Raw genomic sequence first — 16,032 nt, 5'->3', positions numbered from 1 at the left:
GCTGTGAACAGTACCAAATAATAGGCACTCTTAACCATTTCCCTCATCCCAGTACATTTTCACCAACAGTTCACTGAGCATTTTCCTGGCAAAAAGGTACCAAACACTTTGTAGAAGCTATCTTGGGGAGAAGGGAAAAAAGGTTTCATTGTGTAGAAAAGATGAAAATTTTGCTTGAAAACTTTAAGTCCCTACTCTTTTCCAGTTTTCCAAATCTGGCTTTGGCAAAGACATTCAAACAACCTACCACCCTAAATTTCTGTCCTCAGAATAACTTGGGTTAATAGTTGTGGGAATCTAACAGTTGCCAAGTTAGCTTGGTGTCATGTCCTGTATACCCCATGTAAACTTATTGTATTTCTTTGTTGCCAAGTAAAGTATAAGTCAAATAATAGATGAGAATGCATTTAACATTTCAAATAAGTCTCAAAAAAGTTTTAGTGGTATTTTGTCATTAATCTTTATTTATGCACATTCCTACCAGACAGAAATCCAGCATTAACCCTATTTTTCAAAAAGTCACTAATATAGTGAGAAATAAATTCAGTGTCTAATAGCAACTTTCCCTTTTTATTTTGGCAATTTACAACAATAATATTCTAATATTCTAATCATTTAGTAAAAGAAAAAACAGCTTTTTATAAAATATCATCACTAAGACTTGTATCATTTTATTTTTAAAATGTATTTATTTATTTACTTTACTATCCAACACCAGCCCTTGCTCTCTTCCCCATGGCCCTTAAGTAAATCCTCCCCCATTCTACCTTCCCCTTCTCAAAAGAGAAGGGGAAGTCCCCCTCTGGAGCCACCCCCATTGGATATCTCTTCTCTAATTCTATCACAAACTTTATGCCTTGCATCTGAAGAGTCAACTTATAGTTCAGAATGTTCTTAGTACTTAGTCATCCCTATACATTCATCTTTTTAATAAAGCATAGTTGAGCATGGTCAGCAGCTGTCAGGGAGTTCAGAGTTCATTCACCTCTTCCCTCAGAGTCTGAGTGCTAGGTCTACAATGGAATGTCATCAGAGCCACAGAAGATGTAAGTCCTCATGTGAGAGTCGACTGTTGTACCACTGTAGCCCTGGATCTGATTCTCCTCTTCTCAGGACAAGCCTATGACCTTCTTAGAGTAGATGCTCTTGAATGTAGCTAGTTATTGGGTAACAAACTGTCAACCCCAGAAATTAAGGGGGAAATAAATTAAATAGGTCACTCAGATGTATTCTGATGTCTCTAACAATCAAGGGAGTCTCAGGAACCCACTTTAAGCACAGCTATATTGTGGTTCCTCCATGTGTAGCTTTGTTCTGGTGACATCAGTTACCCATGATCAACTGAGGTCCAAAATCATGGCTTGGAAAATTTTAGAAATAAACAATTCTTGTTCCAAGTAACGTTTCTTACAATATTTTGTCATAACTGTTCCATTTATTAGTTATTGTTAGTTTCCTACTCTACTCAATCTGGAAGTTAAATGACCACAGGCTATATCAGAGGGCTGGGAACTGTCTGCTTGAGACAGTCACTGGGAGCCTGGATGAAGGGAGGCTATTGTATTCTAAATCCTTCATACTCTTAACCTGGTTAGGAATGTCACTTTTTAATTTTATACAAAATATTTAATAGCAAACAGGGCATTGGAACAAGGTACTCACAGGCCTATAGAAGTCTGCAGTCATCTTGTGATATCCTTCAGCCTACTGATGGAATCAACTTCTGGCCTAATAATGAAGTTACTAGGGTTTATTAGAATGCTGTCTTCCCATCTGTGTGTGGTAATGGCAGTAATTTGCTATTTATTTTGATGTTTATCAGGGGAAAGGTGGAGTTTACTTTTCAACACTGATTCATACTGCACTGGCTAGATATTTATAATAAACACTTCTGTGCCCAAGTTTGATTATATGTGAGCTTATATAAATATATGCATAAATATATGCATATCTATCTATGTATCTATCTTTGTATGTATGTACACATGTATATATCTATCTACCACACAAACACACACACACATGCATAATCTAGATTCACGGTAACAGTATCACAACATTCTGGGATTATAAGAAGAGATTTTACAATTTATCATTTAAGTTACACTTAAAAGTCACCTTTAAAAACTTATGAACTATATACAGAAACAAGACATTGTGGTTTGATGCTTCCACTGCTAGTTCTTCATGACTCAGGTACCATTTCCGAGTTAGTACAGACATTAACAGAACACATTTCTATAATCACTAATGGGCCACATCTACCCCCACCCCTTGCAAGTCTGTTTAGAAAAACTGTATTTATGACACATTGAGAGTCTTGGGGTAAGTGTCCATTATTGTTTCCATTTTTTCCATTACTAAAAATCATCTTTCACATGAGTACTGTGCTGTCACCAGTAGTTGAGCCTTGTCATGCATAGAAGCACTAGTTTGAAAAGGATTCTGAAAAGCAGTTAGCCAAGAGCTTCCTGGCTCCCTTGTATATCCCTGGAAGTGTACCATACCTCCAATCTTGGCGTTAAAAGCGATTCCAACAGTGCAGTGAGAGTTGTTTGCAGTGGCTGCCACTTCTCCGGCACAGCGGGTCCCATGCCTGCAGCAGAACAGACACAGTTTCTAAAGTAAGATTCTCCATTCTCACAAGCTCTATGTGTCACTGCCAAAGTGGTGAAGAAAGTATCCAGCTGTGGGTGTTTCAAGAACTTCCTACCCAAGTAGCACTAAAACTTGTCTGTGGCAAATTAGTTAACACTTCGTCATGCGATTTTGGGTTGTAATTCTGAAGATATTTATTTTTGATATCTTGCTATTTTAAGTAGAAAAATCACCCTACAAGCTGAAAATGAACCATATAACTTGTTGGGGATTTTTTTTGTATTATCTAAAAAGCTAGCTGCCTATTAGGCTCCACCTCTAACATGTGGCTACAGAATATCTCAAGTTTTAATCTTTTTGAGTTCTGAACAAATTTAGAGACTAATAATGGGCTCAGGTACAAGAACTGTTACAAATATGGATATGAAAATGGGCAGTTTTAAGTTTCACTTTTTTAGTTTCCTGAGAATTTCATGAATATTTTATTTATACTTTTCTAGTTCTTCTTCCTCTTCTTCCCTCCAGCTTCTTTTGTGTCCTTCTTCCCACTTGCTCTCTAATCCATGATCTCCTCTTCTGTAATTACTACTGTCTGCATTTAAACTGTACAGTTAAGTACAGTTAAATACAGATCAAGTGTCTCCAACAAAAATATTATCAAAAGTGTGATATGCTATTTAACTGCAAAAATATTGCATAAAATAAGTACTTTAGTAATTGTTTTAAACCAATTGTATGTAAATTATTGAGCCACATCAAGGCAGTTCATTTGTTTGTTTTCATCTTTTTATGGTTCTTAAAAATGAGGTCATTACAAAAAAAAAAAAGGAAAAAGAAAAAAAAGATAGAAAGGTTTTGGATTAATCCTTTCTGAAAAAAGAATTCCCTGCCACTTTTTGCCACATCAATGCTTTGTGCTGAGAAAAGTCTCTGGCTGAAGCAAAGGTGTTGTTTGGAAGAAAATGGATATATTAAGAGATTATCACACAGAGTGAATCATCTTAGTCTCAAAAAGACAAATACTGCATGCTTTCATTTGTGGTTCCTAGATGATATATTAATGCCCAAGCCATGCATGTGTATCTTCCATGAGAAGGAAATTCAAGGAGGTTGAAAGGGCAGCATGGAGTGTATATACTCAAAGTATATACGTGAAGAAAAACATGTCCTTATAAGCCCCAGAACTGTGTATAATGAATATAATATGTCAATAGAAAATTATTCTGGCTGAAAGACCTTCCATCACCTTGTCCAAGAGCCTTAGAGGAGGTTCAAGTACAAAGAAGAAACTGTTCAGGAGTCATATAGCTTAGAACAGTATTGAGACAATTGCTACATCACCACTGAGCCTAGAAGAAAACCACAAAACAGGACTTATGTCTTCAAGGCTAGGGAAGAGAGCTGAGGTCCCCCGAAGGTGTAGGTGTGTGTGTGTGTGTGTGTGAGTGTGTGTGTGTGTGTGTGTGTGTGTGATGTCTGGTACCCATTTCTGTCTCCATTTTAGAGGTGTGAGCACCCAGGATTTGAGACATAAGGACATTTGTAGAAAGAGAAGATATCCCTGCCCCTGCGAGTTACTAGATCTCAATCTTTGAAAGTCTACTCCATTGCTTCTTAATTTATATTACATCTGCCAGGGCCTTCTTGTCATTAGATATAATTAATGTCTAGCCAACTGTAAACAAGTTAGAGACATGTAGCCATGTTTGCTAAAATAGACAGCCCATACTGCTCTTCTCACCGAGTAATGTCATACATACATATCTATATAAATATTAATCTGGATATGTTAGTGCCAACTAATACACTGGATTATTCTTTAAGTAGTAGAATAAATAGATAATACATGATTTTGTACTCATTTAGTTGTATGAATACACAGACATGCACACATTCTTTTAATATATCTTTTATTCCTAGAATGTTACTCAGATTTTTACTAACATGAACAAGGATATGTATAACAGTTTTGAGCATATATATCATTTACCAACTGAAGATAAGTTATAAGAAGTAAATTACTGGACCAAAGATTACAGTGGATAGAAATAGATAACCTTCAAAAATGTAACTCTGTTACACGAAAAGACACCATTAACATCGGTACAGGGCTGTGGAGACTCAGTCAGCTAGTATTTCCTGTGCAAGCGTGAGAACATGAGCTCAGATCCCTAGAAGCTATGTTAAAAAAAAAAGAGTACACATGGAGGGACCCATGGCTCCAGATGCATATGTAGTGGAGGATGGCCTTGTTGGACATCAGGGGGAGGAGAGGTACTTGGCCCTGAGAAGGCCCGATGCCCCAGTATAGGGGAATGCCAGGACAGGGAAGTGGGAGTGGGCGGGTTGGTGAGCACAGGGATGGGGGCATGGGATGGGATGTTTTAGGAGGGGAAATTTGGGAAGGGGATAACATTTGAAATGTAAATGATGAAGATATCTAAAAAAAAAAAAAAAAAGAAGTCAGTGCCAGTAGCATGTGTCTGTAAGCAGCTCTCTGGAGACTGCTGGTCAGCCATTCTAGATGAGTTCATGTATTCTGCATCCAATGAGAGAGGGCCTCAAAAATCAGGTGGAAAGATATTGAGAAAGATACTCAACATTTGCTGATCCTACACACACACACACACACACACACACACCAACATGCTATTATAGCTATAATGTATGCATGTTATACATGTGCCAGAGAGAAAAGGAGAGGAAAAAAAAGGGAGAGAGGGTGATTATAGACAAACTTGGATATCAATATGAAAAATGGAGAAACTATCTGTACAAACTGTGTACACTAATACCCACTGTATGAAATTGTCAGTCTCTTTGCTCACATGGCACAAAAAAAATTGCCTTGTTTTTGGATATTTCCCTTGGGGCATCTAGTGAACACACACACACACACACACACACACACACACACACGCGCACACATGTGCACACATACACTAACATGACATTTGGCACATCTTTGGGACTACTCAGTCATTACGTCATTACTTCTAGTTGTTTTATGAACACCTTTTCTGAAGCCTCAGTTCAAATGTCTCACACTGCCTTTCCTGTCATCTCTGTTGTGAAACAGTTTCCAAGTTTGAGGTTTGAGATGTGCTGTTGTCACCGAAGGGCACTTTAGGTTGTCACACCCAGTTATTATGGACATAATTATACTTCCTTGCTAATACTTTGAATTTTTTGTGCGCTTAGTCTGTCTCTCTGTCTCTGTCTCTTTCGGTATCTTTCTGTGTCTCTGGATCTCTGTATCTGTCTGCCTGTCTTTGTTCTCCGCCCCCCTCTCTCTCTGTGTGTGTGTGTGCCATGTGCGCAGGTCAGAAACAATTGTGGTATTGCTCAGTTTTTTCCCATCTACCTTTACGCCGGCTCCTGGCTCCTGGGATTGAACTCAGGTCTACAGTTTTGGGCATCGACTCCATTTACTTGCTGAGCCACCTCATATACTCTGGTCATATCCCCTTAGTTATTAGGAAAAACTAACAAATAGTAAAATAACAATTATTACTTTTGTGAGTCTAAAACACAACTAACAATTTTGTCTTGATCCCAGTTATTGTTAAGTCTGAGTGATCACTGGACTTTTGTTGAATATCACCTCAAGTTGTAAGTTATTTTTATTTATATTTCCAATTCTCTTATGAGTTTGCTGTTCAACTATTCCATTGTATTGATGATTAACTAATTCTGAGTGCTAGTTGAACAGGAATGTATATAATTCAGCCTTTTAAATCCTCTGACACATGGATTACAAATAATCTTGATATTTAAAGTATCTTTGTATAGCTTTATCAAAAACATTGATCACTTAATTACCTTGCAATGTGAAGGTATAATTTCTTATCAAACTGAATTTTGCAAGACTTAAATAATAACCAAGTCCACAGTCAATGTCAGCCAATGCTCTGTGTGCCAGAAGATGACGCACTGTATACATTCTGCAATTATCTATGCAAGCATGTGCTCTGGGTCAAGCCCACTTCATAGTCTGGGTTTACTAACATTCTTTGCAATTCTATTTTGTAAAATTTAGTAGAGAATCATTAACGTTCTTAGAGAAATGAACATTTTAGTATGGTGTTTTAATACTCAGTAGCTCCTATAGTGAAAAAATTTCATTCTAGTTAAATCACTTAATACTTTATGCTAATATTAGCTATAATTCTTAAAATGAACATTTTTTTTTCTGAAGCAAAGATATTTTCCCTAGCCTGGCATGGTAGCACATGCTTCTAATCCCAGCACTAGGGATACAGTGGGAAGAAAGCATTGTGAGTTCAAGGCCAGACTGGTCTACATAGTCAGTTCCAGGACAGCCAGGGCTACATAGTAAGAGTTTCTTCAACAAAACAGGACAAAGATATCTTTCAGTAGAGCAGAAACCCATGCAGGGTAACTACTGATTGGTGTGTTTATGTCCAGTGTTGTTACTTTCTGTCAGAATGTTCTCTTACCACAGAGTAATCCTATGAACTTAGTCATAGAAACTGAACAAGAGATGGGTAAAGTCATCAATACCATATTCTTTTCACAAACAACACAGACTTTAAGAGTGTCTTAACTTGGGTTATCTGTGTCTCATACCCATGTCTAAGCTACACTCAGAGTAACTCTTGGAGGTTTTTTTTGTTTTGTTTTGTTTTTAACTCTGTGTATTACCATTACTGCCATTATTCTGAACAATGATTGTTTATAGTTACAGGCACATTCTTTGCTCTATTTCCTATTGTAGTGTGTACTCTCTTTGGCCATCTTTGAGGTCTAGCTCAGAGTCATTTGTTTGCTTCAGAAGAATGACATAATTTGTTCATGAAAGCAATTACATCCATTCAAGAATTTTTGATTACTACCACTTTACACACATCAGTCCACTGTCTCTCACTGGCTACATCTTCAGGCAGTAGGTCTCTGGTCTAGACAATCTGCTTCTAGTCACTATGCAGATTTTTCTTAGAAATACCTTAGAAACAATTGTGCAGAATTCCTAGCTGTTTTCTCCAAAGGCTGGCTTTTCATCATTCCTTCCACATTTCCCCGTTTGGGACAATGAGCTATCAATTTAAACAGTTTTATTACTTTCATGCCTAACCTCTGAGACCTACCAACTCTTGAATATCTTACATTCTTTACAGCTCTGTCAGTTCTCTATTCGACCTCTCCTAATCCGCCATGACAAATTTGCTGTTTATTCCATTCAAGGTAGATTCACCTCAATTTCTATTGCACTTTCTAAAGTTTCTTTTGTTCTTTAAAAAAAAATCTGGTTAGTTGATACTGATCATTTCCTACTCTTAACATATTCTGATCTTTCATTCTTTAAACATAAAAATTAAATATAAGGATTGTGAAATAGAAAAATCTAAGCAAATTATTATGTTTGCTGCTTATGTGATTTTTCCAGGATGCCATTTTCCAAACGTAACTGATGAGCGTTCCATCAATGGAGTCATATTGCTTTTGCTTTGTTTTGTTTTTTGTTTTTTGTTTTTTGTTTTGCACTCCCTGTGGCTCATGTGGCAAGTTAATTCTTCCAAAGAAAATTTAAATTTGCTTCTTCAGCTATTTGGCAGTCAGCCAGCACAAGTAGTATGAATTACAGGTGTGATTCTAAGCACGGTTAGTTCTAAAAAGCTATTCAATTTCTTGTGCCACCTGTTACCTAGGTTGAGAATGCCCAATGTACCCACTGGTTCACTGTCTATAGTTCTCTCCTCATTAAGTGAAGAAGACAATACCTATGGCTCAATCTTATGCAAGTGTTCTTTTTTTCCATGCCTCATTACATTATACTGTCTTTGTCTTCCATCTCTGGGGTCCCTGAACCATATCTCCCATCAGGACTGGAGCTGGATGCTCGCTGGAGACAAACTTGTACCCAGACAATGTCCTGTATTTGTATCTGCCTAGAGAAATTCTCATGGTATTCCACTAGGCTAGTCATCCACAAAAAGTTCTTTAGTATCTTCCTGGGAATTTTGAAATTACTATACTAGGAGAGATAATATCAAATGTCATATTTTCCCACACTATTTAAAATTGAATAAATAGCTTGTTTCTGCATTCCTCAAATGTAACAAAGATTGGCATCAATTTCACACATCTTTAATGCACAGAAAATGCTCCATTGACTCTTTCCTTACAATAAAAGTTTCTTGCAAAGACATCTTTTTATTGTTTTTCATAATTATATATAAGCCATTTTCATGAAATGGTGAAATTATCTGAGGTGAATCCTTTCTCTCCTGCTTACTCATGTTTAAAATACCAGTTAGGTAATATACTATAGCTTAATGTCACCAACATAGATGACTAGCTAGACTACATTTAAACAGCCCATGAGCTACAGATGACAATGATGGCTTCCCCGCAAAATACCAATGACCTTTTAACTTTTTCATCTCATTTAAACTCTGGAGTTTGACATGGATTTACAGCAAATCATGGGGGAATAATCATCACCATGGTTGGTTTGAAGTTCAAGTGTATGAGCCAGATTCTGAAGAACAGGGCGGAACGCACTGATAATGTCATGTCAGCTAAACAGTAACATCGGAAGCCAGGTTTGTTTTTCAGATGGAGTTTTGATCAAAGACCAGAATATGTACATTAGAGTGTTTTTAGTATAATGAAAAAACTTCAGTCTAGAAACTATACTCACTATTAAACTCACATAAAGAACACCTAAATAAGAGCTTTGCTCTAATGCATGGGCAGTGAGGAGTCTAATAATAAGAGGTTATTACAACCCTGTGCATTTTCATGGTTTTACCACATAGTGTGGTGATACGTCTGAAAAAATAACCCATTAACACACATTATAATAGAGATGTACACTAGTGAATTGAATAAAAAGAAACTGGGTGCTAAAAAATAAATTGGATATGGACAAGCTAACACTTTAAAGGTGTTCTTTAATTTCTCTGACTCTGGGAGAGTTTCAGGATCTTGGTAAATGTGAAATTTTTTGTTACATAATTTTCCCTCAATAGAAAATTTAAACTCCAAATGATCACAGCAAAGCCATGTTAATTTTTGGTCAACTTTTTCTTACTGTATTTTTTTATCTTCCATCTCAGTTCCTTACAAAGATTAATGTAATTTAAGGACTCAAGACATTTCGATGGAGCTGTGACACTTCAGGGCATCTGCTAATCAATGTGAATACATGAAGCAAGGTAAACTTGGGCAAACAACTTCCCTCACAGGTCGTGATGTATTAGATGTTTGTCATCTGTTTCCCTCCCTCCTGCCATGTCTGTGCAGCGTGCTCCTGGGGGAACGGGAACGTCATTCCCTCTGTGGGAGTTCGTGAGGTTGGAAATCCTAACTTACATGAGCTTTCCCAGAGCTCAAGATAGGATGTGAGCAACATTAGCGATGAAACAGAGAGCAGGCCAAATGAATGAATGAGGAGTTCTTCCTTCGTACTTGTGAAGTTCTTCCTTCGGTCTTGTGAAGGAGAAAGCTACACGCTCAGGAATCCAGCCAAGGTAAGTTTAGCTAAGCAACTGCTGTCTGCTCCCTTCGACTCCTGCCACAAGGATCTCCAACTATCCAGGGATCCTGCCAATCTCCACCTTTGCTTTTCCTGTTGGACATCTGCTGTGCCCATTCTTCCTTGGGGGTGTTTGTTTTATATAAATATTAGAGTAAAACATGTATTTTAAAAACCTGCTTAGAGGGAGGAGAGGCATCTGGCTTGACTCTTGTTGTCAGGTGTGATATTAATATATGCATATTGTAATCGCACATTGTACTTGTCAAGTAGGTAAAGCAGGCAGGATTTCTCTTATTTTGCAAATGAAAACATTTATCCTGGCAGATGGTGAATGGAAGGTATGAAACACAGGAGGAAAAAGAACAGTCTGGAGTGTCTTGGGTGTGTAACTCTGGCTTTTCAGGACCCCCCCCCAGCCCCACCTCCAACCCCAGCACACAATCCTCAGATTCTGAATGGAGACCAAGATTTTATCATTTGGTTGCCCAGAACCGTACTCTCTGACTGCAGCTGATGCGCTGTAGGACAGAGGACTGGACTATTTAACAGCATCTTTTTAACAACCTCATTATCTTAAAACAGGCCTAGACCTATGGCATTTGCTCACTCTACCCACCATAGCCTACAAAAGGAATCCATCCATTGTTAACAGAAAGAACATTAAAAAATGAAACCTAGCTCACCTCTAAAGAATAGAGAAAATGTTTCGTTTATCAAAAAAAAAAAAAAAAAAAAAAACAACAACAATTCTTTGCCTGCTTCTGTTTTCCCCCCTCAAACATGTTTCATGAAATGACAGATTCTAACAGAAAACTCACAAGGCACACATGTATGTGTGCTTCCTCCATAACCACTGCAGCCTATGCACTGGTATGCTATACACTACTATACACTACTACACTAACCAAGGCAACAGGACAGGCCCTTGGTTTGGCTGCCTGCTTAATATTCCAGCTCTGCACCTGTTATGGTTTTCCGTCTTCTCCTTGGCTTGAAATAACTGGTCTTCCATGTGGTGCTTAAGTTGGTTTCTAGGAAGCCAATGGCTCAAGCTTGTGTGCATCTCCTTGTGAGTCCTTAATGCCCTTCCTCTCCTCCCACCCCACCTCACCCACCCACGGCTAAACGGGGTCCGAAGCCCGTTTCTCCAATTTTGCATTAACTCTTATAAGAGAGTTTTCTTTAGTGTTCTTAAACACTGACCTACTAGTGTTTATTCTCTGTATCTGGAGCTTTTGAAACAATCTCAGTGTCATTTTGTACCATAAACAGAGGACCCAAGAACTGTCTCATGTCCCTCTTAACTGTGACTAGACAGAAACTACTCATTCCTGCTGAGTCATTTTAGTTAAGCATCCAGTGGTTTCTTTTAACACTTCACTACTGAAGGCCTAACTTTTCCTTGGAAGGTCAGCTTTGTCCCCTGCATATTTGTGTTACAGAAAGAAACATTGTCTCCAACCCAGGAAAACCCTTCTGTCTACCCAGATCTCCTCCCCTTTCTCCACTTCCTTTTCTTTTGTTTTTGTTCTTTGAAAAGGAATCCCACTCTGTAACCCAGGAAAATCAGAACTCACTCTACAGTTGAGGCTTCACCTTGCCTCTGCCTCCCCTTTGATTGCTGAGATCACAAGTATATGTCAGCACACCCACTTCTAGCACCTGATTCAGGTAAACTGCTCAGAAATCTTGGTTGACAATTGCCAAAGCACATCCTCCTCCACTTTTTTCTTACCTTCTTTTGAAATGTTTAACTCTTGTTTTAAAAGCTTGGAACCTACAAAACTGAATAGTCTGAGGCTTCCTATGTTGGCACAGGAGAGTCTCAGTGAGTGATTAACAGTCCTTCATTTGCCTCTGGAAAGTTACAGTGGCTGAACTTCCTAGCTTTTCTGGCTGACATGTAAGAAAAGTAAGACACCAAACCAACAAACAATATTATCTAAAAAGAAAACGGAACACTAGTGTAGCTGTTTAGAGCTATCCTGTGTAGCTAAGACCAGTCATAAAACAAGCAAACAAACAAAAAACCAACACCAACAAAAAACATCAAGGCATGGCCCCTGAACTCCTGTGACCTGGGAGATCTGTGGCCAGGACTGTAAACCCATGATGAGAAGTCTCAGTTTTAAGCTTCTGAGACTAGATGCAGGCAACGGAATGTCCAGTTCCTTACATGACCCTGGAATTGGAAAATTCATAGATTTTCTCAAGTGAAGTGATTCTCTTTCCCAAGTATCACTTGACAGGCAGTGGTCGTATATCATTAGAGACAAAAATAACTCCAGGAATGCTAGGGGCTTTGAAGATGACTGGGAAACTAAAGGGGCTGGTGGCCTGAAGGCAAGTGGGCTGGGGTACCTAGAGGATTGCAGGTGGGGGGAGTGGCTGGGGCCTAAGGAGGCTAGGGGTGGCTAGGGAGCTAAGGGTCTGGGGGGGCAGTCTCAGATGGTAAAGTCCTAGGCACATAAGAAGAAGGGCCCCATTTGGATCCCCAGTACTCAGGTAGAAGACAGGGTGTGGCAGAGGTTGACTGCCATCTCAGAGCTGAGAAGGTGGGAAACAGGAAGATCCTTGGGCCTTGCTGTCCAGGCTAGCTGAATCAGTGAGCCCCAGGTCCATTGAGGAACCCTGATTCAAAAAGCAAGGTGGAGAGGTGATTAAGAAAGACATCCAACAGCAATTTCTGACACACACACACACACACACACACACACACACACACACACACACGAGCATACATGGGCACATGCACTCTAAAGCCAAAGAAATGTGTTGGAGACTGCCATGTCATTTGTTTAGTATTTTCCTCGGGAGCCTCATGAGCTCTGTTTGACTAATTGAACCCAAGGCCAGTGGCCAGTGGCATGATGCTGCTAGACTTATGCAAATGGTTATCAAGTACTGTGGCACATGCCAATCAGGGTTGAGGAGCAAAGCGGTCTAAGACTTTCTGCTCCAGTTGCTTTGGTTTGGGGGTGTTGCCAGTGAAAACACTCGGTATGCAGGCTGAACAACTACCCCTCCTGCTGCCGAGGCTGATTTTCCTATAATTTCGCATTATCATAATTAGAAGAAAATTTCATAATTAGAACTCAGTAATGCATGAAGTATGAGGTGTATGCTGAATGCATATGCCAAGAGACTGGAAAAGGCCAATAAAAGTAAGGAAAGGAACCATAGAAACCTCTATTGAATTATGAGTTCCATTCTTTCATGGTGGTCTTTTTCTAGACATTTTCCCCTTCCTCAAATGTTCCCAGAAAGTCACATTATATAAGTACATCTTAAGTAGCAAAATAATACATGGGGGTGATAGAATGTACTCAAAATACACAATATTTCACTTGTACCAGTACTCCATAAGCAGTTTATGGCTACTGCTGTTATAATGTTCCTAAAACAAATAAAACTACTCCTTTGGCTTGTAGTTAGTTATACTCAGAAAATTAATTTTCCTGAATCACCCCTTTGATGGTGAGAACCAAACAAGAATTGAAGAATGAGCTAGTCACAAAAAGTTCAAAGGTGACACATGACATGGAGTGTCCGTGACTCCTCCTGGCCATGAAATCTTTTTAAAAAATAATGTATACACTTGTATTCATTTGACAATATATTTAATAGACCTACTTCTACTAGATTTTACTACAATATGTAGATGAAGAAATCATTCAATACTTAATGTAAAGTAGGCTAAAATACCTTTGTTCAAATTCTGTTAAGAGCTGGTGGAGAGGTGGCATTATATGATTTCACTTGGCTGGAGATTGCTTGCTGATCACAGATAAACTGTCCAACTACTGGGGACACAAGTCTTATGCTCCAAGCAGTCAGAAATGAAAACATGTGACTATGGTATATTCCTATTGATCTGAAATATGGGTAACAGTGCCTCTGAGTTGTGGTCTAAGGGTTCTCCTAGTGTTAGCCAACTTCCTTTCTGCAAGACACTTCAGGTCTGAGCAGTACCAGAGGCCTCTTTCAATCTGCATGAAAGTTAAAGTAAAGCTAAGACAGACAGACAGACAGACAGACCATCCCACCCACCAAATGCATCTTGTTCACTCAGCTATCATGCACTCCTCGTAGCCCAGTGACACCAGACGAGCACCAGCCTTGGTCCCAGCTCTGGTGTTTTGAGATGTTCATGTCATCTTCACACATACTTGAAGGTTTTTAACATTACAGAAGAATTATCCCAATAGGTAGGACAAATCTCCTTTAGAGAAATCCTAATTCCTAATCGCCAGTTTTGCAATTTAATGTATACAGCACACAGTACGTTTCATGTAAAAATAGCATATGGGATAGGCAATGGTTATGATGGTGCTTGCATGATTGGAAGGACATGAATTGGTAAACATTGCCTGTAATGAGACTGACTTTATGTGGCCACAGGAAGCTTTGGCACTTACTTTTCTTTCTCTTTACCTTCTGAAAATACGAAGATCATCCTTAGCTAGATGATCATCAGCCCAGTTGAAGTGTTTGTTTTCTAGGCATGATGGAAGTCAAATCAGTCTCCTTAGGGCCCTAAACCATACGAGCCTCTATCTTTTTAAAAGTCTCTTTTATGGATGCTGAATACAGCTCTACACAGTTTTCCTCATTTCAGCAAATGTCCTGCATTGTCATTGAAACATCAGTGTCTGTGGCTGGAGAAAACACAGTCACGAGAGCCAGGGTTCAGACCTCATACCACTCAACAAATCAGGTGGTGACAGTGCACACCTGTACTCCGGCTGTTGTTACTGAAGACTGCAGGGTCCCTGGGGCTTGGTGGCTTCCAGTCTCATAGAGAACAACTGAACCCACGGTAGAGACCCTGCCTCAAAAAAAAATGCATAGAGCATGATAATGCATTCTTCTGATCTCAGTAAACTTGCATAAATGTGTATGCCTCCCGTCCACAAACATGTATGTGTATTATATGCTCACATACACACAAATTCATGTATATGCACACATATAAAGAATACTTAATACAATATACAATTTACAATTTAGACATAAAAAAAACCAATGAGGGCAGAAAGATGCTTTAAATATTATTTATCAGATTGCTTCTTATAATTCCTCATATTTAATTTTATTTGGTTTCCACAATGATCTTGTACTATATGTATTTTTTATCTGAATTCCTTTTATTTATTTATTTTTTAAATATTTTTTTTAATTTGATATATTTTTTATTTACATTTCAAATGATTTCCCCTTTTCTGGCCCCCCACTCCCCGAAAGTCCCATAAGCCATATGTATTTTATCTCCAAATTATAAATATGGAAACTGATTCTTATGAGTTAAGGGACTACCCTAAACTAATACAACTAGTTTTTATTGAAAGATCTTGAATTCAGATCTCCTGAAATCAAGTCCTAAGGTTTCCACAACAATAAAACAAGCATTCAAGATGGAGTGTGGATGTGTCCCCTGGCTTGTCCACACTTGTCAAGGCCAGAAAAAAAAAGTGATGGTGATTTGAGACCTTTCCTAAGCCAAATACTCTCAGGCTGTGCCTTGAAGGTCTTATGGTACCATAAATGCTGGGGTTTCTAAATCAGAAGGATCTATTGAAGAATAACTCTGACTCCACCAGGCTCAGTGGTGGAGTCAGAGCTTAGCATGTGTGAGAGGCTGGGTTTGATTCCTTATCAGGGGTGAAAATTAAAGAACAACAACAGACAAGGACATACACTTGAGAAGCTGCGGCTCACTCTAGTATCCGTTCGCTTTCCAGTGTGTACCTTCACATATTTGTGAACATACAAACAGCATAAGGCAAAGCAAGCCAATCAAATCGCTTAATGCATTTTCACAAGTCATGACATTTCCTACATGGCTGATACAGTATCTGGTAAACACAAGCAATGCTATGTTGAAAGGGGACTCAGGAGAGCTTAGTAGAAATAAGCCAGGGAGGTCAGCA

At 38.7% G+C, this 16,032-nt stretch overlaps 1 protein-coding gene across 2 annotated transcripts in view; it reads right to left on the bottom strand.

The window, feature by feature from the left end:
- Pcsk5 (proprotein convertase subtilisin/kexin type 5) overlaps window positions 1-16,032 on the bottom strand; it is a 424,235-nt gene that overhangs the window by 250,881 nt on the left and 157,322 nt on the right. For both annotated transcript variants that reach the window (XM_052188627.1, XM_052188618.1), the window contains exon 6: window positions 2,508-2,596. In XM_052188627.1, coding sequence (XP_052044587.1) covers window positions 2,508-2,596 — 89 coding nt within the window. The remainder of the gene's footprint in view (window positions 1-2,507; window positions 2,597-16,032) is intronic.

Source organism: Apodemus sylvaticus, chromosome 1, assembly GCF_947179515.1.
Source record: "Apodemus sylvaticus chromosome 1, mApoSyl1.1, whole genome shotgun sequence".
NCBI lineage: Eukaryota > Metazoa > Chordata > Mammalia > Rodentia > Muridae > Apodemus > Apodemus sylvaticus.
This window is presented reverse-complemented; position numbering and strand designations above follow the sequence as displayed.